At 41.4% G+C, this 27,985-nt stretch overlaps 1 protein-coding gene across 1 annotated transcript; it reads left to right on the forward strand.

The window, feature by feature from the left end:
• The first annotated feature begins 2,231 nt into the window (after positions 1–2,231).
• LOC308105518 (carnitine O-palmitoyltransferase 1, liver isoform-like) lies at positions 2,232–27,699 on the forward strand. Its single transcript, XM_080456304.1, has 19 exons — positions 2,232–2,342; positions 8,881–9,026; positions 12,086–12,225; positions 14,092–14,263; positions 14,854–14,955; positions 15,664–15,801; positions 16,079–16,156; positions 16,501–16,608; positions 17,248–17,335; positions 19,236–19,431; positions 20,276–20,464; positions 21,485–21,590; positions 22,462–22,578; positions 22,845–23,009; positions 23,310–23,438; positions 23,650–23,805; positions 23,920–24,033; positions 24,329–24,421; positions 25,148–27,699. Exons 2-19 carry the CDS (start codon positions 8,886–8,888, stop codon positions 25,271–25,273), a joined length of 2,358 nt encoding a protein of 785 aa, XP_080312430.1. The 5' UTR covers positions 2,232–2,342; positions 8,881–8,885; the 3' UTR covers positions 25,274–27,699.
• The last annotated feature ends 286 nt before the right edge of the window (positions 27,700–27,985 follow it).

Here is a 27,985-nt window from a genome sequence, read left to right on the forward strand (position 1 = left end):
ATAAGTGACTGACTATCATAAACGATACATACATCCCTGACAATATCGCCGAGACAGTTTGTTTATTTTTGGACCATAATTCTTATATGAGACGATTCTAAGATGACCCAATGTTATTCTCCATAGAGAAATATCTTTACGAACCAGGGGATGAACGAGTGACGTCAGGACTTCTGTGCTCTATATCCTTTGTGTTGCTTTGTTGTGGCATGACATTGATGATATGGCCAAATAAACTAACACTGTCAAGTGAAATATAGAAGATTGGTATAGAAGCAGAAGTCTAGAAAATAGTATAGATTAGAAATGGCCTATGTGGTTTTCAAACATTTTCATGTAAGGTCCACCAAATATACTGCATATTAAGCACAACATTTTAAGTCATAGGGATCCCTCAAAACAAGATTTTTGTTGTTAGATTTTATTTAGTATAGTATTCTACACAGGTGGGGAGATAACAAGTGGCGAGTTATGGTCTGAAGTCATTTTTATACATTTTCTCATTAGGCTAACCGGTAAAATAATCGTGAAATTAGACTGCATACCGCATTTTACTGGGAACGACTTAGAACCCCTCTGCAAGGACCCCTGGGAGTCCCAGGGCCCCACTTTGAGAGCCACTGGCCTAATACCTCATAGCTAACAGTAAATAAAACGGATGTAATGCGGCTGCTGTTTGGTCTACTCTGACTTTACTGTAGGGACATCATGAACTATTTTATTTCGCACTGCTGGTGGGCGGTCCTTCACAGACAAGTGCTCGGTTTTAAGCCAATAGCATTACATCCCACTGCTATGATTTCTGTGTTCCTGGTGTGTATACATAACATTACAATGTATCCACAGTCCACACCAACAGGCAGACAGTGTTTCCCAAACATAGGGTCGGGGACCATTTTGGGCCACAGACCCTTTTTTATTGGTCACCTTTCCAACAGAAAGGGGCTATTGTCACTATTTTTGCCAGACCCAAGGGGTCAGGCTTACATGAGGCTTTGTACCTGTTTCATCCATACATGGGCATGGTCACTTTGTCCTCCGGCCCCAGCCAAAAAAAAGTCTGTCACTTTGTCCTCCGGCCCCAGCCAAAAGAAAATCTGGCCCCCTTTCGTCCCCTTTCGTCACAAACTATTCATGACATCATTATATTATATATATATATATATATATATATATATATATATATATATATATTATATTTCATCATGATTTGTGTGCATGGGGTTCTCATCTTAAACAAGCGTTATGCTTAATGAGGGTTTCCAGTTTAGTAGACCTTGTATTGTGAATTTGTACTTCCATGTACTGTTATGTACTGTCATGTACTATTCTCATGTCTTTCTAAATAAACTACATCAATCAATCAATCAATCAATCAATCAATCAATCAATCAATCAATCAATCAATTATTATGTCACAAGTATGTAATTAAGTAAAGCTCATACTAGAACTTCATTCTGGGTCTGGCAGAACCAGGTCTCCTGGTCTTTTTTAAATAGGGCTGAAGTGATTGATTCATTCATAATGTAGACTATTGTAAGTTTGGTTCCTGATGAGACAAATGTATCTTTTGCACCTGGAGCTGAAATGTTCTTAGGAACCCAGCTGCCAGGCACGCAGGAAGGGGTTAAATAGTGGGGGGGACAGTGATGACGTGGCCAAGTGGTGACGTACTCTCACATTCCGTTTTGGTGTAGCTCCAAATAGCGCACACATGTAACCAAATGGACTATGGCCCAGCTCCATGGCCCAGCGCCACACCGTCGTGACGGGGCGAATTACAAACCACCGTTTCTCAACGTCGGGTTCGGGGCCCGCCACCAGGGGGTCCAATCTTCAATTGGAGATTGGACCATTAATGGACCCTAGCTTTTGGGTAACTAACTGAGAGTGTACTACAAAATGAAAAACCAAAATGGTTTTATTTGTGGATCGGCATTTGTAGACCGGCTAATGGCCAAGGGGTTAATGTATGTTTTGTAATAAAATGTACTAAGTAACTAGTAACTAAAGTTTTCAAATAATTGTAGTGGGGTAAAAGTACAATATTTGCCTCTGATATGTAGTGGTCTGGAGTAGAAAGTGCTGAAAATTGGAAATACTCCAGTAAAAGTAAAAAATACCTCAAAATTGCACTTTGAGTACAGTATTTGAGTAAATGTACTCAGATACTTTACACCCCACAGACTGGAGGTGGAGGAGTATTGTAGAGGAGGAGGCTGGAAGAGAAGAGAGGAGAAGACGTCACAGGCCACGGCTGAGTGTCGCCTGCTGTTGCTGCTGCTGTTGCTGCGGTCTGACTGACTAACTCCAATCCTACGGTGTGTCCGTAAACTAACAGGTATGTATGCTGCTGACTAAACAGCATTTTACTTGACATCGTGTTGTTTGTGTGCATCCCGGGTTAGCATTAGAAATGAAACGACGGCGTTGTTTTTGTCCCTGAACGGGCTGATAGAGAGACCGCCGGGTTAGCTTCACCGATGCTAGCGTGTCGTAGAATATCAAAACGCTCGCCCCAAAGAACAGTCGCCCCCGGTGCAAATCCGGAGGTATTATTAACCTGGTATTCCTAAACGTAACCTCAGTAAACTATGCCTACCCTAAACCCAGTGGTGTAAAGTAACTAAGTATATTTACTCAAGTACTGTACATAAGTACAATTTTGAAGTATTTTTACTTTCCAATCTTCAGTACTTTTACTTCTACTCCACTACATCTCAGAGGCAAACATTGTACTTTTACTCTGCTACAATTATTTGAAAACTTTAGTTACTAGATACTTGATTAGTAGATGTTGATTATTATTACAAAACATACCACTTCAGCCTTAAATTGAGTACTTTTTCCACCACTGCCTAAACCTAACCTTATTCCTAAACTTAAACCTAAGCCTCAGTAAAACTATGCTTAACCCTAAACCTATCTGATTGATTGATGTACTTTTATTTAGTAAGACATGAGAATCACGGTACATGGAAGTACAAATTCACAATACAAGGTCTACTAAACTGGAAGACTCAGTTAAGCACGCAGCTTGTTTAAGATGAGAACCCCATGCACACAAATCATGATGATCTCTAACCTCAGTAAAACTATGCCTAAAACCCTAGCCCCATTACGAACCTCTCCCTCCGGTTCGTAATGGGGCTAGCCTATAACGCTAAACTTATTTCTAATCTTATCCTCAGTAAAAAAAACAAATACAAAATACAAGAACGCTGGTCCTCGGAAAAATAAAACAAATGGGGGGCGAGCGTGTTTTGGGGCGAGTCTTCCCGGTCACCGTGTCGTAGGGTTTAGTGTTGTGTGTTAACTGACTGCATGGGGCTGGGCGACAGATGGAAACACACACTATTAATGATATAATAACAGTAATACAGGCAAATGGAATGCATTGCTTAATATTGGGCTTGCGTCACGACGTTTCGTGTTTTATCATTGAAATTGCACACCGTTGAATGTTTGTGGTCAGTGGTCACAAATCAATGGTGGTATTAATACGTTATTGCGTTCCATCAAAACCATTCATAAGAATGTGCGCTGTGTGGAGAGAAGAGCATCCATAGTCCGTTGGAATTCTCCAACAACAGCACCATGGTGGCGACTGTAACGTGGCAACATTCATTATAATAACATAATAACTCTGTGCATAACAGTGTTTTATAGTTGTTGATGATATTGTATGTTGGTGTTATTTTTATGCTACGTATTGTTGATTAATTGAATACATAGGAGGACCACAATGGAAACAATTCAAGTCCCCAGGACTTTTTAGTGTCATCCTTTTAGCTCAAATGTCTGACTGTGCTGTGAACATTTCTGTATTCAATCAATCAATAAAAACAATAATTTATGACGTTGATGATTATAATAATCAAGCCATATACTTTTTTGTATTGTATGCACGTATTGTGCACGTGTTTCCTTGGGGTAAATATTAACAACTTATGTAACTCGGTTATTACATATGAATAGTTCATCAAGTTCATCCGGATCCAGACTAGATATATTTTATTGATTTTGAAATTTGCATATCATAGATATGAAAGTACTCAGACTCAATAAAATACATCACTGATACTGATAGTCTTGATCAAAGGCTTTATAATAGGACGTTTGTTACGCCATATCTGTCTCACTGTGTAGGCTATATTTATTTTGGTATGATTGTATCCATATTGCTCTTACTCTATGTTGTGTGTACATTGTGGGAAGGGCCATATGTGTAGGCTATATCATCTACTGTATATAGGTCAGGTCAGACTCAGGATGTAATGTGTCACCGTTTCCTCTAATGTGTTAGGTTCAATGTTATAGGATCAAGGAGAGCATGTCCTTTGCAACACTGATGAGTTCTCCAATCTCCCAGTTAACTTGTCACATTGTTGGGGAAATGTGTGAATTTAACATGTATTCAGAGATGAACATGTTTGCAGAACAGACTATATAGACTAAAGAAATGCCAAGCATCAGAGGAAAATGACTGACTGGCAGATGCAGGACTTGTTCTGTTCTCAGCTTAAGATAATATAATGACAGAGCTGCAATAAACGCTAGACCACCAGGTCACTTAAAATTACTCATTAACAAAAAAAAGGCAATAGCTGCCTTGCTTACAGTAAAAAATAGTTACTTATGTATAGTCAAAGTTCTTGGGCTTGAATTGTTATGCCACTTAGTTTTAAGGCTCTATGACAAATCAGTATTTGTTAATGTACTCTATCAGTTACACAGACCCAGGCCAGAGATGAGAGAGAACCAAGACTCATGTGACATCAGCTGATAGCTCACAGTTCCTTAATTAGCAGAGAATGGGGGGAATGATGTTGTGGCAATGTTTTTTTTGTGTGCATACAAACGTTACATTTGATTCCATTAGCTGCTGTTATAAATCAAATAATAATAATAATGATAATAATAATAAGAATATGAAGCTGTCCATCTTTGTGTGGTCATAATATAGGGGGCAGGAGAAGCTCTGCCTCTTGTTTCTGTTTACACAGGACATAAAGCCACACTCACTGTGCAAAATAAAGTGTGTATTTCCATATTTTAAAGGTGCGGTACTGTGAGTGATACATGATTTTCCTTTGTTACAATGAGCATAGCTTTATATTCTGATAGCGATCATTGCTATAGAGTTATTTGTAACAGGGATCTCCCTGTCTCTCCGGCTCTTTAGCAAACAGAAAATTATTTTTCAGGTCGGGATACCAATTTGATCTAATCAGGAAAGAGAACTCATACAGGATAAACAAGTGAAATTAGAAGTGATGACACAAAGAAATGAGCAGACACATTTTAAACTAGAGCACCATCAAATTTAAGCTGATAAATGCTTACTCTCTCCTGATTGGATGTCCTGTTTATCATAGCTAGCAATGATTACTATCAGAATATAGACCTTTAACCTTTTTGCAAAAAAAAACTGTTTAGTTTTAATCCAAAAATATCACTTAAACTACCTGTAATTGTGGTATTTGCCCATTAGAAGAATCCCTGTTTTGTGTGCCACAGTATGCAAATGTTTCTACATGATCATGAGGTCAGCAGCCTGAAGAAGTCACTTGCTTGTTGCCATAGTGATGATTTATTGTTTCGTTTTATTACAGAGATAGGTTTCCTTCTTATCGGTCAGACTGTATGGGAATTGGTATGAGTGCGTGCGTCTGCGTGCGTGCGTGCGTGCGTGCGTGCGTGCGTGCGTGCGTGTGTGCGTGCGTGTGTGTGTGTGTGTCGCCTCGCTCATCATGTGATTTCACATCATGCACCAAATGTCTAACTTACTGTATATGGCCGCACTGAGAAGAGAAAGGGCAGGAAGATATAGATTTAGAAGTGTCCAGAGAACTCACTGAATTAAAGTGAGTTCTGGTATGCAAGAAGAACTTAAGTCTGTCAAAAGTCTGAGTCATGCCTCTATGGTGTGTTCCTGTACCTGTACTGTACCTGTCCTTATCCCAACACCTCATGGCTGCTTACCTTTTACCCAATTTATACCCCCCCCCTGCTTCCTGCTTGCAATCTTCGCTCTCTCTCCCTGCTGTTCCATTCCGCTCTCTCCCTGGTAGTTTTCCATGCAACACAGAATGGATATAGCATTGAAAACGTTTTTTTTGTAGTTTTGCTGTTTGCAGGCAGGCATAATTCTGGATATTTATCAGAGAGAAGAGAGAGTACAGGCAAACTGTGCATTAGTCCTCAAGTAAAGTGTGGAGTCAAACCCGGGTCTCCATAGTATAAGTCACCTCGTCAATCGTGCCTGTCGCATCATAGACAGGCACTTGATTATCCTGTCGCAGCTTTAGACAGGCATTTTTTTCTATCCAGAGTAGGCTCATATTGTACTCGCTGATGCTTACTGTACCAAATAGCACTAAGCCTGTAACCTAATCGCAAAAGTCCTATGGCTCGACTTTGTCATTGTCTGTCATTTTCTTCAATAACAAATCCATAGAAAAGCAGAACATAAGCTCCAGATCGAGTTGCAGAATTTGAGTTTGCCTAGAGAGAAGGCAGGGGATTAGCATGCTATCCTGTCTGCTAAAGCTCTCTGATTCTGTATTTCAACCAGAGCATATTGAGATATCGGTGAGAAAAATCTACCCAGGGCCAGCATTTTGTTATCTGACGCCAGTGCTGAACTGAACAGAAGGCGTGAGGGTTTTTTGTAGTTGTTATTTCCTCCTGTGCTGGCACCCAAAGAAAGTGGCTGGAGTAACCATGGCTGAAATTCACTGCTGTGAGTCCTTGGCAGTTGGCACAGCCATGACTGCACTCATCTGCCAGTGCCAGTTCTCCCCCAAAGGGCAGAACACCCCCTGAGACTGAGTGAGGATGGAGGGATTGATTGTGTGTGTGTGTGTGTGTGTGTGTGTGTGTGTGTGTGCGTGTGCATGTTTTTTTTTCATGTGCATGATGTGTGCATGTGTGGTATGCAAGTGGGCATTTGACATTTTTACACTCAGCCTCTGTGGAGCTGCGTTCTGTCCAGTCAGACTGCCTGAACCCCAGGGCATTATCTGTAGCCTATTTGTGGTGAGAAATCAATTCCCTTTGTGTGGGGAAGCCGTAATGGGCTCAACCAAAATCACCCAGACAGCCAGTCAACGCCAACCCATCAACCTCCATCAATTTCATGTGTTTAACAGGCTAATGACTAATAGTAATAATATTATTATGTGTCTCCTGAGCGCCTTTTAATATCCGAGCATCAGATGATCACGCAGACTCAAACTCACCCAGTCAATTAGATCCATCCATCAGTCATTATTCAGCACTTACTGCAATCTTTGGGAGCCAGTCTGCATTTAACTGCTTAGTTGTAGCTGATTGAATTTTGTTCACGAGTCACGACTCAAAACATCAAACTGTAACTGTGGTCTGAATCAAATTGGATTTTTTTCTTTTTCTCTTTTAATTATGCACTCTGTCTCTTCCAACCAATGAGAGCACCATTGATGATATCAACGCAGCTGTGGAGAAGTTCTTGTCCATATGGTGTTAGGATAAAATTATGAGCTTTCGAGTGTGTGTATACTGTTTGTCATGATAGAAATGACCACTTGTCTGTACTACCAAATTCACAAGGTGGCCCTGCTTATTGTTTTTTGAAGTGGGAATGTAAAATCAGTCAAACAAAGCAGTTGAGATGCACTGTTAAATGTTTGTCACAGACCTGCTGGCGTTTTCTCGCATAATTGCCACCAAACATTTCACGATGCTTATCGTCTCTGTTTGCCTTGCAGCTAATCCACCTTTAACATTTAAACAGGTTTTGTTTGTACACTGCCATGAACCATGTTGGTGAAATGAGCTTGACGACCAATTTGGCTCTTCAGCTGAAGCCTGTGTTTCTCTGTCATTATTTCTGCATCTGTCTGTCTATCGTCGCTGTCGGGTGGAAGCCGACAGCTTCCACCCGACACACACACAATGTTACTTTTCAGGAAATGGAAAAAAATAACCTGTGTTCCACTTTCATTATAAGTATTATTTAGTCACAAGCTCATGTTAAGAATTGAGTTTGGTTAAATATTTCTACAATGTCATTATAATGTCATTATAGGCAAAAACATAAATAACAAAAAAATAGATATCCCCAAACTTAAAAAATAGCAGATCTATAAGCTCACAACACAACATTGCAATACGCTGTGAGCTTGCAGATCTGCTATTTTGCAGATGAAATATGGAGATACAAGGTTTCAGTCAGGCAGTGATGCTATGCTATGCATGTTGTCTGTGGGGGAAGACTCAGCTGTAAAAAGGCAATAACATTACTCACCACCAAGAGTGTTGACAATGATGACTGCTGTTGGCGGACAGCTTTTCAGCTGATCTCAGCACAGTGCAATAGTGGTATGTCTTTTTCATTACAAGAAATGTCCCCCCCCCCCTTGACTGTTAGCCTACTCGATATAGGCCCCAAAATGTATACACTCTTGCTCTCTTTCTCTTTTTAGCCCTGCGAGCGGCAGGGCTCTATAGGATGGCATTACTGTTAGTCAGTTGACCAGCCTGTCCAACACATAAATCAAGATACTGTATGTTGAAAACTACTGGCTATATCGGGATGGAATTTGCTGTGAACCTTCATGCTCCCCGAGGATAATTTGACAGGTTTGGGTGACCCCATGGCCTTTGCTCTAGGCCAAAATGTCCATTTGCACAACATTTCTCCAAATCTAATGGCCGGATTGTCTTGAAACTCTAAGGATCGCGGTGTCACTCGGTTCAAACCACTTTGGTCGATCTGGTAGGATTTAGGGAACAGAATGACCCCTTGGGGCTGACCTATAGAATCGTAGTCTTGTTTTTCTGTTCTCTCACACCCGACAGACACCCCCTACCAATCATTCTCTCTCTCGTTCCAGTGATCATGGCAGAAGCCCACCAGGCGGTGGCCTTCCAGTTCACTGTCACCCCGGATGGCATAGACCTGCAGCTGTCTCACCAGGCCCTCGCCCAGATATACCTCTCTGGCCTGCGCTCCTGGAAGAAGCGCCTCATCAGACTCAAGGTACCATCACTACCACCAAAATCGATAGAGAACGGAGCGCACTCAGCATGCTCTAGTTCTTTCGGTATTTATTTTACCTTTCCAAGATGATGTGCAAAAATCCCCAGCCAAACTTTTCGTCTCGACTGCCTCCATCACTGGCTGTGTCTCTCCACCACCATCACACATGTTGTCAGTTTTGACAGATTAACTCTGGAGCTCGACCAATGGCTGGTTCTTGGGTCTGATGTTGATCCAGATTTTGGAGACTACTGACCACCGATTACTGTTGCTTTGACCAATAATATAACATTTTTATTCGAGAACATTTAACTTATAATCAAGCAAAACAAAACATAAATCATTTTGATATATACAAAAGGTAAGGTATCATGTATGTACATATATTAAACTTAAAGGTAGGGTAAGTGATTTGCAATTATTCAAATAATTGCAAAATGGGTCTATGTTCTGATAGTGCTCGTTACTATAGAGTGTCCTGTCCATATAACGAGTCTCCAATGTCTCTCCAGCTCTTTATTAAACAGAAATGCATTTTCTATGCTCTCTCCTGATTGGCTTAAAATGTGTCACCTACCTGAAAATGTACTATATTCTGTTTACTAAAGAGCTAGAGAGACCACTGTGACCGAACAAACGCTCTGTAGCAATGATTACTATCAGAATATAGTACTTTAACCTTTTTAACAAACAAAAAATTAAATCACTTACCCTACCTTTAACCTTGGTTACACAATGAACAAGCAAACAAGTATAAAATACACACATGAACTAAAGTTCATTATATTTAACCACTTATAAAGCACTATAAAAAAATGTAAAAACATTGCCGATCTACAAGCTTAAAACGTGTCGCATCACGGCACAGTGTAAGCTTCTAGATATATGCTGTTTTTGAAAATCTTTTCACCCATAATGACATGCCCAAAATAGGGACACTAGGTTGAAAGCGGTTAAAATTTTGGACACATTGACTGCATAGTTGCAGATACCGATGTTGTCAAAAAAGTCAAATAATGGCCGACATATCGGCCAAACTGATATACTGTAGTGGCCGGGCTCTAATTAACTCTACCACCCACACGTTCATGCCTACTTTCCTCCTTGTCAATTAATTGTCAAGCAAAATGTCATCATCGTGACAGCACTAGCTGTCGCTTCTTTCTGCTCAGCACATTAGCTCCTGCATCTGTTACATGCCGAGAAATGACACAGAACCTGATGCTTGTGCACACAGATGCTTGTGATATGCCATGATTAAAAACTACAAACTAAAGGGCCTTATTGAATGCTCATGAGCCACTCTCACATTCTGTCTGTGTTCCATCCTGGTGGGAGGTAGGAGTTCTTTATTTCTGTCTCCCCTCTCTGCAGTGACAGGTCTCAGCTGTGTAAAGCGTATCAGCAGTGAGCCACAGATGTAGGGAACACACACACACACACACACACACACACACACACACACACACACACACACACACACACACACACACACACACACACACACACACACACACACACACACACACCCTCACACACACACACACACACAGTGGAGTGGAGAGAATTCTGCTGCGTATCAGCAGTGAGCCACATATGTAGGGTTGGGACACACTTTGAATAGACCTCCACCACCGTAACATCCGCACCACACACACACACACACACACACACACACACACACACACACACACACACACACACACACACACACACACACACACACACACACACACACACACACACACACACACACACACACACACACACACACACACACACACACACAGTGGAGAGAATTCCACTGCACAGACATTTCTCTAGGGGGGAAACTTATCCATGTCCTGGGAGCTTATATATTGAGATACTATCCACTCACAGTGACCCATTCTGTTTACTGTACATGTACAGTTAATGCTTTAAACAACTAATGAATAATGGTGGATTTACTTCACCTACATTTCATCTGGATTGTACAATTACAACATTAAAACTTCAATAGATCAAGTTCAGGTAATGTTATTATGTTAGCAGTTCTTCCTTGTTAATTTGCCTCAAATGTGACGTACTTCCAAACAGTGCTCCTGCTGTTTTCTGCCTGTTCCGAACAAGAGTTCAGCCAAATCATGCTCGGGAGAGATGGAAAGAGAAAGCACAATCATTGGACAATCAAAACCATACAAAGAGGCTCTGCATTTAGCAAGCTAACACCCGCAAACTATGACACTGTGGCAGCCACTTATATAAGTGGAGCAGTTAAGTCGAGTGAGGAGAGCTGAGTGCAGCACTGTGAGTGAGGCGGGCTGCTACATGTGGGTAACTTTGTGTGTGTGTGTGTGTGTGTGTGTGTGTGTGGTGTGTGTGGCCTGTGTGTCCCTGCAGAGAGAGAAACATGCAGGTTGTTTTCTTGACTTTTCCACTAGGCAGGGACAAGAAGAGTCATAGGAGAATGCACGGCTGGTATCGATGGTGCGGCACATGAGCATTGAAAAAGTTTCAAATATTCAGAATCAAAGTTGTGACAACTCAACACTCAAGTCAAACCTTTTTGTCGCTGCGCACACTAGAAGTAAATATACACGATTCCCACTGAAGTGGATATAGGCTATTTATACCTTCGTATACCCTCCACTACAAAACTTGTCTGTCTGAGCACAGTACAAGGACATTTGAGTGTTTATTGACAGATATATCTCATATTGTGTGAATAGCAAACAATAGGAGGTTGTTTCCCTTTTTCTAAAAATACTCAAAAAGTAAAGAAAGAAAAAAAAGCACTTGCCCGTTCAGGCAATCAGAAAGCAAAGTCCATTTGCCAGAATATGTGCTTGCCCTGCATGGGCAACCGTTAAGACAGGGGAACCGCAAAGGAATGTTGTGTAATTGACACAAATCAAATCACTATAATCTAATCTGTTAAATTAGTTGTACTGTTTCTGTATTTGTATTCTTGCTCTTTGAGCTGCATTTCATGTCATGAAAGGTGCTATACAAATAAAGTTTATTATTATTATTATTATTATTATTATTATTAATCTATATTCTCTCCCTTTTGACAGAATGGCGTGATAACAGGCGTGTATCCTGCCAGCCCTTCCTCCTGGCTTTTCGTAGTCATAGCCATCCTGGCTACCATGTACACACGCTCTGACCCCTCCATGGGCCTCATAGCCAAGATACAGGAGCACCTGCCCGTCAGGTAACTGTCATGAAAGCCAAATATGGTCAAAAGGCCTCATTTCCTGTTCCTGCACTTGTGGCTCTCTGTCCTCTTTTCTCATAATTTGTCTGTCTTTCATTCTGTATCTATCTCTTGTTGTCTTTCGGCCTGGCGAGAGAGTATGTTTTGCCCCCTGTCCGTCCGTCCGTCCGTCCGTCCGTGTGTCCGTCCGTGTGTCCGTCATTCTGTCATTTTGTGTACAGCTAATCTCCAGCACCGTTGGCTTGATCGCAGCGAAACTGTGCACACACACTCCCTGGATGCCAGAGCAGAACCTCTGCCCCAAATTTTTCAAATTAGCCTTTTATAGCGCCACCAGGAGGCCGCTTTTTGCAAAACACATTTCTTGACAGTACTCCTACAGATTTTATCCAAACATCACGCAAATCAGTACACAGTATCTCTATAGTCATGTGATCAACACGGATCTGTCCAATTTTCCATATTTCATCCTGATTGGCTAAGGTTGGCTTCCAAAGTTTGCAGGATTGCTCCGTTTTCAACAAAATGCCTCAAATCATGAACGCAGCTTGCGATTTCCGTGAGATTTCACACGCACATTCCCACTAGGCCGAGGAAGAAATGCCACTTGAAAATGTTCAAATCAGCCTCATGGTGGCGCTATAAATGGACGATTTGTGTTTTTAACTATAACTGCACCGATCTGCATGAAACTTTGCACGCACACTCCCTAGAGGCCAAGAAAAAACAACTGACCTTCATTTTTCACATTTGCCTTTCATAGCGTCACCAGGAGGCCGACTTATGTAAAACACATTTTTTGATATTAAGCCTTCAGAATGTATCCAAATGTCACGCACATCGGTACACTTGATCTCTATAGTCATGTGATCACGATGGATCTTTTAAAATTTTCATATTCCATCCTGATTGGCTAACATTGACATCTAAAGTTTGCAGGAGTGGCCCGTTTTGAACAAAATGCCACAAATCATGAATGCAGCATCCGATTGTGGTGACACTTTGCACGCACATTCGCACTACATTGAAGAACAAATGCCACCCTTTTAACATGGCCCTATTATAGCGCCACCAGGAGGACAATTTTGCAACACTTTTCTTTTTTATATTACTCCTACAAATTCAAACATCATGCAAATCGGTACACATATAGTCAAGTGATCAAGATGGTTCCGTCCAATTTTTCATATTCCATCCTGATTGGCTAATTCCGAACATTGCTGCCCCACAATAACCTACCTGACCTGGCGGAGACCTGAGCACTTTTTCTAGTTATGTTGTGTTTTTCCTCTTCATTCTACCTTTCCATTCTATTCCACCTCTCTCTATCTCTCTCTCTCTCTCTCTCTCTCTCTCTCTCTCTCTCTCTCTCTCTCTCTCTCTCTCTCTCTCTCTCCTTTTCTCTCTCTCTCTCTGTCTCTATGTATCTGTTCTTCCCCACTATTCTATCCATAAGACAGAATTTGCTCTCACTTACAGTATGACTGAAGGGACTTTGCCCATATTGACTCTAAAAGGAGAAAAGAGATTTATTTGAAGAAAAAAAGCAGTAGGATGTATTTTGGTACCACTGTGGTGAGACAGATAGGTCTTACTTGCTTCATGTCACATTCTGTCTCTATCTCTCTCTCTCCCCCACTCCCTTCCTCATCTGTTTCCTCCCTTTCTTTCCTTCTATTGCCCCTTTCCTCCAATTACTCCAATTATCTATCTTTTGTTCCATCCTCCACTCCCTGCCTCTTTCGCCTTACCATCTGCTCTTCCCTGTTACCCCCATGCTCCTCTCCAACTCCCCCCTCCGTTCCATTTCCCTAACCCCCCCCACCCCCTCTCTCTCTCTCTCTCTCTCTCTCTCTCTCTCAGTCAGTCTATGAGTAGTCAGTGTCAGACGGTGGTGTCGGCGGTGGTCTTCAGCACCATGCTGTGGCTGTCGCTCATCTTCACCATGCGTCTCTGCCTGAAGCAGCTCCTCTCCTATCACCGGTGGATCTTCGAGCAGCACAACAAGATGTCCAACACCACCAAAGTCTGGGTGGTCAGTGTCGTCACGAACACACGCACGCACGCACGCACAATGTGTCGACGCATTGTGAGCTTGTAGATCTGCTATTTTCTAAAGATTTTTATATATTTGAAAACTTTCTGCGCAATGACTTCTTTCTACTTTTGGTACTTTAAGTACATTTTGATACCAATACTTTTGCACTTTTACTCAAGTAGATTTTGATATCTACATTTCTACATTGCTGTATTGATGCTTTTACTTAAGTGAAAGATGTGAGTACTTTTCCCACCACTGACACACACACAGTGTATGCACGCACACACACCATTTATTTCTCTCTCTCTCTCTCTCTCTTTTCTTTTAACCAATTGAACCCTAGAGTCCCTATCCCGGGCCATGTCATACTAGGCGAACATAGTAGGCAAAAGGGGTAGTTTTAGAATGTTTATACTCATATGTCTTTGGCGTCTTTCATTTGATCTGAACTGGCCTTTTAGGGGTGTCACTAAAATATGTTGTTTTAACACACCGATGTTACTAGTCCATTACTGCTTTAGGATGTGTTTCAATATTTATCATTTACATAATGTGTGTGTGTCTCTACGTTGTACCCACGCCAGGCGCTGGTGCGGATATTTTCGGGCAGACAGCCGCTGCTCTACAGCTATCAGGGCTCCCTGCCAAATCTCCCTCTGCCTGTCATCAAGGACACAGTGAAGAAGGTGAGACATGGTTATGATGGGATGGGGGGGGGGGGGGGGTGATGGTGGACTGGACACAGTGAAGAAGGTGAGACGGAATGCGTATACGGAAAGTGTGCATGCATGTATGTGAGTGCAAATGACCAGATACTAGGTGGGAATGAAAACCTGGCCAGGTTACAAGAGGGTACAAGTGTGCCAAATCATCACATTGTGAGGATTTGGAAGGGAGGGGTGATGGTGCACTGGACACAGTGAAGAGGGTCAGACATGATGATTGGGGGGAGGCAGGGAGGTGATGTTTGCACTGGACACAATTATTCAAATTACCTAATATGAATACAAATTCACAAATGTAACAAAAAGTAACTTTTGTATCAAGTTAATCAGTTTTGTACATACTACAATGTGTTTATATGATATATATTTCTATTCATGCTGGCCTTTCTTTTAGCTTTGTATTCCTTTTGACTATTCACGTGGCAGCCATTTTGCTCTTACCTCATACTTGGAGGTTGGGAAACCCCACTCTTACATAAGAGCCAAATATCTGCCATGAGGATATGGTCAATTATTGCATAAAAAAGGAAATAAATGGGTATTGCCCAGTAGACCACAATATGGCTTTTGAGGTCTGGGACATTAATGAGTTGACCATTGTTGAACATTAGCGTTATGGACTAAACTAAACTAATGCTGCACTGCATTTCATGTTGTCTGTGTGTTCAGTACTTGGAGTCAGTGCGTCCGTTAATGGAATCAGCTGAGTTTGAGCGTATGACGAACCTGGCCTCGGAGTTTGAGAGCAGCCTCGGTCCCCGGGTGCAGTGGTACCTCAAACTCAAAGCCCTCTGGTCCGCAAACTACGTAAGTGGCCGACTGCTATGCCCTACTATCACTTAAACAAAATATTCACACAGCAAATATACATCGCATTTCCAGCAGTCCAAAGCACATTTAAAATCCCATTAACTATGTAGATCTTTGTGGGACGGTGTGGTTTGAATAATTAATCCTTATTGGATGTAGCAGTGGGTACTTCTGCCCCTGTGTTGCTGTCTTACTACATTGTGTGTGTGTGTGTGTGTGTGTGTGTGTGTGTGTGTGTGTGTGTGTGTGTGTGTGCGTGTGTGTTGGTCTCTAGGTTAGCGACTGGTGGGAAGAATACATTTACCTTCGAGGTCGGAGCCCCCTAATGGTCAACAGTAACTATTATGGCATGGTAGGACCATCCTCTTGCTTCCATATATTACGTCCTGTCCACATAGCAAAACTGTATGTAATGTACATTATCTTGCAATTTAACAATTTAAGTGTCTGATATTTCCATACTGTGCATGACGTGGTTTGGTCAATCGAACAATAATTTAAAAACAAAACCACATGTCAGAATTTAAAATGGGATCTGTTTCTGAATTCCCCATAACTTGCACAATAGGTCCTGGCTATACAAGAGTTCTGTGCATCATTGTGGGATGTGGGCTGCTCCCCGAATAGTACTTGTTTAACTAGTCAGCACTTTTGCATCTGACCAGTAACTTTCACTCCCTCCTTCTTGCTCTCTAGGACTTCCTGTATGTGACTCCCACGCCCATCCAGTCAGCCAGGGCAGGGAACACCATCCATGCCTTCTTTCTCTACCGACGCCGACTCAACAGAGAAGAGATCAAACCTGTGAGTTCAGCTGCTTTCCCACCTCAACCGTTCACCATGAGAACTACAGCACCACAGACTCGGAAATATAAATCTTTAATGTTTGCTGCTTTGTTGTTTCTTAGTTTACAAGATCAGTGTGCCAGGGCCTGAAATTATTTTTTTTCAAGATGGGGGGGGGGGGGGGGGGGGGGGGGGGGGGGCTATGGTAGCCTATGGCTGAAGGTCTTATACTGTCTGTTTGAGATTGCATTTGGTTACTCTGCTCCAATTTTGTGTGTGTGTGTGTGTGTGTGTGTGTGTGTTGAATTTGCGTTCAGCATCAGTCCATCCACATGTGTTTTATGTACGTCTCTTGTGTAGGGCTGGTATTCCCACCCTGAGGTACCGTGTGAGTGTGTGTGTGAGAGAGAGAGAGAGAGAGAGAGCACCCTCTGCTAGCTGGAGTATCCATCTCCATTCCCCTTTATTTTTTATACCATATTCATCCCTCACCCTTTGTCCCCTTTCTACCTTTCTTTTGCTTGGTTTCCTACCCCCCCCCCCCCACTCCTTTCCTTACTATCCCTCATTTCTTATTCCTCCTTTTTCCTTTTATCCCCCCCTTGGTTCTGCATTCCCCTCCTTCTGCCCCCCCCCCCATCTCTCCTCCTCTCCCAGAGTCGTGTTCCAGGCACTGTCATTCCTCTGTGTGCTGCTCAGTGTGAGAGGATGTTCAACACCACACGCACTCCTGGAGAGGAGACCGGTAATCAGACAGACACACACACACACACACACACACACACACACACACACACACACACACACACACACACACACACACACACACACACACACACACACACACACACACACACACTCACACGTTGCATTAGCATACGACCAAGGTATGCATTATTCCCGTGCAGCGTCCTAAGTAACTGTGCACTGCTGATGCACTATACTTGTTTAGTAACCACAGCACCTTTAAAACACCACCATTAACCATCAACAGCCAGCCGCAAAACCCGGGGAGAGAACGAGTTCACACATTTTTATCTAGTAACATTGTGAACACAAGACAGGCATACAGGAATCAGTAAAAAAGAGAAAAAAGAAGCAAATGGTGTGTGTGTGTGTACAGTATGTGTGTGTGGTGTGTGTGTGTTTGTCTCTATGCGCGTACGTATGGCCTCAGAAGGCAGCGATGTGTCTGTGAGTCACTACATATCATTACATGTTGGCCCCACAACCCATAACTTCATCTGTCTACATCTTTCTTTTGGTCTCATCTCGGGGATGTAAAGGTTTCTGTAAAGGCTCTATTTCTCACTAACCTCTTTTCTCTTTCTAACTCGTTCTGTTCTCTCACCCCTCTCTACCTCTCTCCCCAAACATGCTCCACATTTTTTGGCTCCCTTTTCATCTAATGTTTAATCCCACCACTCCCTTTGTTTATTCTTTCTCATACATCTGTATGGGTTCCTCTCTCGCCTCCATTCTTTCCTTCTCTTGTTTCCTTCCTTTTCACTGGTCCCTCTGTCTCTGTCGCTCAGTGGTTGTTGAGGTCTTCGGTTCCTTGCTGTTCCTATCAGTTTGAGCGGATGTTCGACTCGTGTCGAATCCCCGGAACGCTGACAGGTAGTATTTACATTTCCTGCCGCCTGACTAGCCCCAATAATCCTGATTTCAGATCAGTCCCACACATGGAGAGTTTAGGAGATGTCAAATATGCCACTGCTACACATCTGTAGTTCCTGTACTAACCAAATGCTTAATGGTGACAACAATGATTTAGCTTTAGACACTGGAACATTATAGAAAATGCAGATCGTTCTCTTTTTGTACCACTTTTTGGTTTCTGCAAAACACCCATCCAGTGCTTGGGGCCAGACCTGTCTGCAGTCTGCAGAAGACTCACGTGACGGGGATGGTTTACCAGGCTAGGTTTGAACCATACTTAGTGGCTTATTAAATTATATAAAGGTATTATTATAATATGTCTGAAATACAGTAAAACAATAACTACAATCAGTGATAAATGTCTTTACATGCTGCTTTTTCAGTGGTAAACAGTGGTTTACTCATTATTGTTTCTTGTAACAATGAGCGTCAAACAGGGTTTTGTTATTCCATACTGTGTGCCTGTAATTGGCTTCAACGATTTGTAGCCGGGACTGGCGGCCTGGCGAAGACTTGCCCTCCGAGGGGCGTCCTTTTCTAGTTCTGTCTTTTCATTTTCATTTCATTTCAGTTGTGAAACTGACCTTGCTGTATATTTCATATTTCAAGTACATAGTCAAATCCTCAGTGTTAGCCACTTAACCACAGAAAACCTCATTTTTTCTTTTAATATAGACAATTTATAAGTAGATCTGCCACTTTTCGACATTCAAATTAATTAATTAATTAATTACCTAGATTTTTTTAAATAAAATCAAATGCGTATATAATGACATGCCCAACATGGGGACGCCAGGGTTAAAGTGGTTGATTTGAATGCATTTGTAATCACTGAGTTAAATAAACACTGAGGATTTTACAGTGTAGTGCTTACCCATATCCCCTCTCTCCCACTTGCAGGGGTTCAAACCCCTTCGCCTCCACTGACATCATACTTGACCTTTCTTTCTCGTCCCTCTCCGTCCGTCTCTTTCAACGTGAAGACACGGTGCAGCACTGGCAGGACAGTGAATACGTGGTGGTGTACCACAGAGGACGTTACTTCCGGCTGTGGGTGTACCACGCAGGACGGCTCCTGTCCCCCAGGGAGATCGAATCCCAAATCCAGAGGATCCTAGACGACGACTCGACTCCTTCTACCGGGGAGGAGAAGCTGGGAGCCCTGACCGCCGGAGACAGGTCAGTCCCACTGTTTATTAACCCATTAAGATCTGAGGCCGATTCTACAAATGTCTTCTAAATCCTAACAGTTTTCTGAAAATGTATGTTGCTATATCAGTGGTCAAGGACCCCAAACATTATATGTATTTGGCCGCAAACCACCATCTCAGAATATTTTGTTCCAGAGATCCCCAGAAGCAAAGATTTGAGTTAAAAATGTTTGCTTTAAAAAATGTATATCAAAGATTTGCACACATTTTCAAGATTAAAAAAAAATTGCAGATCTACAAACTCATAGTGCGGCACGAAGTGACGGTTAAAATGGTTACATAAATGCTTTCCTGGTTTAAATGGGCTAAAGTCCCATTTGTATTATCTGCATTGTTCTGCATTATCTGCTCATTTCAGGAATATTGTCAAGAGCGCTACTACTCTGCCTCTTGCTCCCCTCATCTCTGTAATGTTGATGATCCAGGAACAGAAGGATATTCTGGATAAGAGTGCCACCTAACTTTAAAATGTCAACCTACAGTACTGTGCATTTTACCATGTCTAACTGGATTTTTGTCCTTTGTTTTCTGTAAAACTGTCTGCCCTGGTAGGGGGTCCTTTTTTTCTTTTTTTTTTACCGATTGCATTGCTCTATGCCCTGGTCCTTTTTATTGTGATCTGTCCTGAGATTTCTTCCTTTACCTGCCAAGGTTTCTTTCTTACCCGATTGAGGTTCTAAGGAAAGGGATGTCTTTTGTTTCCATTGTTAAACATGGGCCTGTAAAGGCCTTTAAAAACATCCATTGTATGCTTTATCTAATAGTAATAATGAGAGTAGCAGTAATAGTTTATCTTCTGATTCATTTCTCAGAATTCCATGGGCCAAAGCCAGGAAGGAGTACTTCAGCAGTGGGGTGAATAAGCGCTCGCTGGACTGCATTGAGAAAGCTGCCTTCTTTGTGACCTTGGACGATGATGAGCAAGGGATGATGGGAGAGGACCCGGCGGCTAGTCTAGACCGCTATGCCAAGTCCTTGCTCCATGGGAAATGTTATGACAGGTAATGAGCCGGAGTTTGGTGATAAGCTTATTAACTACCTTCTATGAAACAGCTTTGATGAATTGTCCATTCTCATTGGTCAATCGTGGCGTTCTACAGCCTGTTATATCCTGATAGCAGACTGTTGTTCTGAATAACAGACCGGTGATCTGTCTCTGTTTTGGGAAATATTTGAATTATTTTGTAAGTAGCCATGTAATAACGGCATAATGAAGATCAGTGGTTCTCAAACATTTTCAGGACACACAAATTGATGTATTTGGTTGTTGACCCTAATCTGAAAGACATATGTGCCAGGGACCCCAATAAGAGAAGATTTGTGTTTTAAAGAAAAAACGTAATAAACATTTTTTTAAAGATAAGATACATTGTTAGGGTGTAGAACGGCTATTTTTGAATAGCCTAGCATAAAATATGGTTAAAGTGGTTAAACTGGTTTTCATGCTCTATTAAAGGTAAATTAAATTGTAGTTTGTTTTCCACTTCAGGTTAAAAACTACAGCAGGGTAAAACGCATGACACTGACCTTGTAGTACACCGTGATGTAAGCAACACAGCTGAAGCTAATCAAATTAATAATGGTTGTTTTAGATTTTAGGTCAATACTGTCTATCATGCTTGCACATTGGCATGCCCTTGGCTCTGGACACACCTGTGAAAATCTAACACTCATTAATTTGTTTGGTGCAGCTGTGTTGTTTACTAGTCTGCCACGTTTTTTAATTTGCTGTAGTTTTTAAGCTGAACTGGAAAACAAACTACAAAATCAGCCTGGGCTATCATGCCCCTTGGGGATCCCCTGGAACCCCTTGAAGGACCGCCGTGGGGTCCCCGGACCCCACTTTGAGAACCACTGATGTAGATCGAGCGCACACAAAGCAGAGGTTCCTGCTTTAATCTGAAGGGGTCGCTGTACATTATCTCTTGCATAGTAGCCTTTACGTTATAAAATAGAGATGTGGGAATTCCTCGTACGTTGGTTCACCCAATTAACTCGTTTTTTTTCCCGGTGTCACACAGGTGGTTTGACAAGTCCTTCTCAGTTGTGATATACAGGAACGGGAAGAACGGCCTGAATGCAGAACACTCGTGGGCTGATGCACCAGTCGTAGCTCACCTATGGGAGGTTAGTGACCCCAGAGGAGCATGGCCTACTTTAGTATTATTAGCAACCGTGTATGGAAGAAGAGCTATCACGATTACAAATTTAAGTTGACGATTAATTGTAGATCTAATATTTCTGTTTTTGGGCGGTGAAACCGCCCCTATATGTGAGGTTTGGACATCGACATCAATTGCACCCCCCCAACCCTGCGCTGTGATTGGCCACCAGTGTACCCCCCTAACCCTGCACCGTGATTGGCCAATCACAGTCTATTCAGGACTGTGATTGGCTAGTGAAACATGACACATGTGCATAGCCCTATAAATAGGACTATGCACTTAAAAAAAACACATTTATGTTTTTTTTTAAGTTAAGGGTGTACAATGGTTGGTCCACAATATTACTTTTCTTTACGTGAACTTCCATCACTGTGATGACCACTGTGACCACACCGCCCACTTCACACTGGGTGTGATTTTTTAAAATATATATATTATGATTTTTCTTTTTTTTTACATGGAAACGATTATGACGATTATGCGAAATAATTGTGATTATCTCAAATAATTGCGATTAGACGATTATGTAATACTTGTGACAGGCGTATATGAAAGAGGACATTAGTTAGTGTTGCTGCTAGAATGAAGATACCAAGGATTAGTCAGTGATGTGTGGAAGTACTTAAGAACCGCAAAAGCACTCCGTCAGGACCCCCATGTCACTATAGGCTACACACAGATTGTTGTGTTTTTATCCTTGGGTTCTTCATTCTAGCATTGTTGTCTTCAGTGTCGCTTGTGTAAATGACACATTTTCAAGGATTTGTTAGCTTTCCGGCAAGCGACACTATCATGCGATGGAGTATAAACGAAGCTTTTCTTTTCCTGCCCAGTATGTTCTGGCCACAGACAGTTTCCAGCTTGGGTACAATGAGGAGGGCCACTGTAAAGGAGAGGTGGATCCATCTTTACTACGACCACAGAAGCTGAACTGGGATATTTCCCCAGAGGTTAGCGGCCCATTCCTTCATTTAATGTTCACTTTTTATTTATTACTGGAACTATCAATGATTTTCTTAGAGATCATTCTATCAATTACTTTTTAGATGAATCCAATGATCATGTTGTTCGTTTTTTGCATGTTATTTTATAGATTTTTTAAATAATTGACTAAATTGATTAGTCTGATTATCCACTTAAGCCCTATTTTATACTTTGTATAATCCATAAATTAATTTGTTTGTTTACATTTGCAAATCAATACAACCTGTCCCAGTGTCAGGAGCAGGTCTCCCAGTCTCTGGCGGTAGCCCAGGCTCTGGCGGATGATGTGGACTTTCACGTCTTCTCTTTTCGGGACTTTGGCAAAGGCAGGATCAAGAAGTGTAGAATCAGTCCAGATGCCTTCATTCAGCTGGCTCTTCAGTTGGCTTACTTCAGGGTGAGACTGGCTATTTTCACTATTTTAAATAGTTTTTAAAATAATAAAAAAGGAACGGTTTTGGTTTCCATCCGACAACAAGGATATATAGCAACATGATTTAAAAAATAATAATAATTTGAATCAAAAAGTTTTACAGAAAACTTAATTAGGATTTAGAAGGTGTTTTTAGAATCGGCCTCAGGTGTAAATGGGTTAAATATTCCCAGCAGTACTCTACTGCATGTAGAATGAATGACCCTTTGCAACAACGTGGGTCTCAGTCCTTCCTGTTGGGGTTCTGTGTCTCTCGTCCCTCAGGACAGAGGGATGTTCTGTCTGACCTATGAGGCCTCGATGACCCGGCTGTTCAGGGAAGGCAGAACCGAGACCGTTCGCTCCTGCAGTAACGAGAGCTGTGCCTTTATTAGAGCGCTGGACGGGGGAGAGGTCAGTGACACCATAAGTTCACAATCAAGTGTTTGTTGAATACTTACCATTACACAACATTTTAGCAAGTATTTTCAAGTAATGTACGTTTTTTGTTGTATAGTATAAGTGTGAAAGCCTCTGTGAGAGCCATGGCGTTTGTGATAACCACGGTGTCCAGTTTTCTAATGCAGCATTATGCCATGGGGTCACTTCCACCTTTCTCCACCAGGGGGCAGACTTGTGCAGGCGTTTGTTCTGCACTGCCTCAGAGAAGCACCAGAACCTGTACCGCATGGCCATGACTGGAGCTGGCATCGACAGGCACCTCTTCTGCCTCTATGTGGTTTCCAAATACCTCGGCATCGAGTCTCCCTTCTTAAAAGAGGTGTTTGATCTATTTGTATTCATGTCAGTAAATGTATTTATTTTTTAAATACCCTGTACTGACAAAGCTACAACAAATCAATGCTTTGACTGCCTGTGTGTGTTTTTACGTCAGGTACTGTCGGAGCCGTGGCGGCTGTCTACCAGCCAGACTCCAGTCCAGCAGGTGGAGCTGTTTGACTTGGTCAACCACCCAGAGTATATATCCTGTGGGGGAGGCTTTGGCCCAGTAAGTGCCTCCCTCTCAAATTAACCACTTAAACCCATCTAGTCTTAGAGAACTGAACTTGAGTTACAACTGTACTTTGACCACTTTTTGGCGACAATGGACAAACAACAATGGAAAAGTTGATCTGTAGTCGTTTATAAAATATTTTGTATTATAGTTATGTATGTATTATTGTAACTGTTTTTATATTTTTCCACTTCATCTTAATATGCGGGTGTTACTCAGTAGCAAAGGTTCTGTCTCTGGGAGTAGTGATTGAGTCATGGAGGTTAAGTACTGTCTGTGTCTCTACTAGGTGGCAGACGATGGTTATGGGGTGTCTTACATCATTGTGGGAGAAAAGATGATTAACTTCCACATCTCTTGCAAGCACTCATGTCCAGACACTGTAAGTACAACCCAAAGTACTGGGTGTCACCGAGGTGTGGCACCCAATGTCCAGTGAGCCTGGACATTGCATTTTCCATTACTTTTTTTTGTTTTTACAAATTAATGTTTTCATATAAGTATTAAACGGCGACTTTAAGGGCCCATTTTTAACCTACATAATTCTACGTAAAATGACTGGGCTGTCAATGTTTTGCAAGTGGCTAGAGCAAGCTCTCAAGGCAACGCAAGGGGACATGTTATAATGTGTTAGATTTTTTCACATCCTCACAATATAAACAATACGCTTCAGGTTAAAAATCTGTGAAGTTACCCTTTATGTCCTGTCACAGTTGACAAAGTACTTTATGCCCTGTAAATGTTGGAAATACGGTGCTTTATTGTGTGAATGCTATATTTGCTATATTAATGCGTCTTTTTGGTGATCCATCAACTGTTCTCTCAATGACAAAATTAGCGAGGCTCTGTACATGGTTTGGTACTTATTCTCATCATTAAACGTATGCTCTAATTGCATTTGAGCTTATTTAGCTCATTTTAGCACTATAGAGATGAGGCCCAATGTCCAGTTTGGCTATGACTACTAGTACGGTTTACTAGTTATTTAAATTGTTCTAAAATGAATATCAATCAACATTTTTACTTTGTGTGTGCGTGTGTGTCATTTCATCACATACAATCTTTTTTTCTCCTCTTCCAATCTCTGTCTTCTCTGTGTCCCCTAAAGGGTGCCCACAAGTTTGGTGCTCAGATCCAAAAAGCCTTGTTGGACCTTGCACAACTAATGTCTCCAGACCAAAAAGAAACCGGCAAACAGGAAGCATGCCGGCCCGGGGCCAAGAAAGACCAGTAGTAGAGTTAGAGACTTACGCACAAGGAGGAGGATGAGAGATGTCAAAAGGGACCGGCGTGTTGCTGATATTTTTTAAGTGAATTGTTAAGAAGTGCTAAATGTTTATTAGCAGTGTGTTGTGAGATTATTTTTCAGCCAGATGGTATTCAAAGTACTGGAGGAGAATGACATTATGTCAGATGAGATGTTTGATTCTGGTTCATTTATACTTTGTCGCTTGACACATTTTTGGGTTGAAAATACACTAGTTTTGTCAAGCGAAATGGTAGTGTGCTTAAGTATACATTTACCTGAACCAAGCATCTCACCTGACATAATGTCATTCTCCTCCAGTGCTTTGAATACAGGGATTTCATTTTCAAAATTAAATCCACAATACATTTTTTTTTTTTTTTGCGTTAATCCCTGTGAATACCGTCTTACTGACTAAAACATATCTCACAACACACTGCTACAAAACCTTTAGTAGGGGTGAGAGGAGAGCAAGGGTCCACAGCAAAACAACTTCAGCAAGAAGGGATGTACAGTGAAAAGGGGAGGTGGCCAGCATTGAAATTCGGTTCATATAAAATGGTATTTATTTATCTACTCTTGAAAGTATTAATATTTTTACTTGATTCAGCATCCAATCCATTTCATTCTAGGTACAAATTTACCCCAACTGAACGTTTTGTTATCGTGAATTGCACCATTCAAAAACAAGGTAGAAATGTATCAAACTTGATTTTTAAATTCTTATTGTGGTGCACTTTTTTATACTTTAAATCCGGTATGTTTTCACAACAGTCATTGAGTATATTGTTGCTGTCGGGTGGAAACCTTGTATGTCCAAAACCGTTCCTTTTTATTATTATTTTATAAACATTTTAAAATAGTGAAAATAGCCAGACGTGTTGTGCGTTGGTAGATGTGCTATTTTCACAGCTTTTGTGTGACACTCTTGTTTGATGAAGTAGGGCATTAATTTACGGAGAAAGAAATAAGTGAAATATGGAGATACAAGGTTTCTGCCCGACAGCAACGATATGGCCTTTAATAGTATGCCACACTTTGCGTTGTGTCACGACGCAAAGATAGGCACACAGCTGACTATACAGTGATGCCATGAACACACATAACAGTAACATAACATAACATAACAGTTTAACATAACAGTAAAACCTAATTTATGCTCCGTCGCACAGTAAAACCTACTTAATGCTCTGTCGCGTCTGCGACACATTGTGAACTTGTAAGTCTGCTATTTTCGTGCGACAAAGTATGAGTATCGGGCTTAAGGCTTCATTTCTAGCTTTTTTGAGTCACAGGAACTCTTTGAGGTGCAGCTCAGTCCCTCATGAAAGACTATAATGGAGCAGAACAGAGCGGAATACGATATCCTAGGTCATTGATTTCCTGTTTCCACCTGTTTAATTTTGACATTGCTACAGCTGTGACAGCAAAGAATTTGGGAATTTGGAAGTCTGCTACTTTGTACCACTCTGTATTGTTGATACTTTACTCTGCTGTCTAGAGTAGCACATGATTGTACTGTGGTATATCTTTTCTGTTGAGAATGCCAGGCTGTTATATACAGTAGTGAAATTACTTTTCACTTTTCAAAGTTCTTATTTAAATTAATCAATATCCACATCATTTCACTGTTGTTATAATGCAATGCCAACTCACTGGCCACTTCGTGTTTGTTATATTTAGTCAGTTATTTGAGATGGTTATCATTTTCAAATACAGTTACTATAAACTGTTTGGTGCTGTATTTAGCTGTATTTCAACACTCTGTAGCAGGTTTTAAGTTTGCCAATGTTCAAAGTTTTATCATGAATATTTTTCGTTACTTCACGACTATCTATACTCTTTGTTGGACATTGTGACATCTCTTTTGTATATTTCTGTTGGTTTTCATGTATGTTATGAAACAGACACCATAACAATGCAAGCTGATATATTTGAACTATACAGTATATGTGCAGGTGGTCAAGCTGTGTTGTGAGTTGAATCTGGAGTGCTTCAAGTGGCTTTCTATACGCAGGGCCTTTTGTTCTTAAAGGCCACTGCGCATGTCACCAGTGGCAGTGACACAGATGCTTGTGACGTTTCCCATTGCTTACTGAATACACAGACTCTTTTCTTAGTTTCCTCACTCCAGATCAACCACCGAGCAGCCAAGCTCGTCTCTCTACGTAATCTATGTTCCTATATTGTCAGCCTTTTTTAAGCAAAATTACAAGAAAAGCTGAATTCACTTTTTTATTAAAAAAACAAAGAGTCTCAGTTGTATTTGCTTCTTTTTGTTCATTTGTGTGGCGGATTATAGATACTACTAAGAAAGTGCATCCAAATCTCTAAAATCACAGAGGACTAGTTCATACCCAGGGATACGTGCGCTCCAACTACGTGGAGACTTCTGGGGATGTGTGAGCCACAACTCCACGCATACTTTGCAAAAATTACGAATAAATAGCTTACACAGAAAAGCTTTGTCCTATGGACCTGAATCAACTTCTTCACTACATGGTTAAAAATGTTTCAATTGCTTTTATTTCACCTTGACAAAATCTTGACTGATCTTGCCTGAGACAGAATTGCTAAACCTACCTCTTATACTAAGACTGTAGACAACCCTCCTCAACGTGTATTGAAAATAATTCTTAATCAAACTAGGAATAATGACATTCTATGTTGAGTCCCAGTCTATGGGACTGGGAATATGGT

Source organism: Gymnoscopelus braueri, assembly GCF_963280865.1.
Source record: "Gymnoscopelus braueri genome assembly, chromosome: 17".
NCBI lineage: Eukaryota > Metazoa > Chordata > Actinopteri > Myctophiformes > Myctophidae > Gymnoscopelus > Gymnoscopelus braueri.

Coding starts and splice junctions, on each gene's coding strand:
- LOC308105518 (XM_080456304.1), top strand. CDS start 8,886: ATGGCAGAAGCCCACCAGGCGGTGGCCTTCCAGTTCACTGTCACCCCG. Junction 20,465..21,484: donor CATGGGAAATGTTATGACAG/GTAATGAGCCGG, acceptor GGTGTCACACAG/GTGGTTTGACAAGTCCTTCT. Junction 21,591..22,461: donor TCGTAGCTCACCTATGGGAG/GTTAGTGACCCC, acceptor TTTCCTGCCCAG/TATGTTCTGGCCACAGACAG.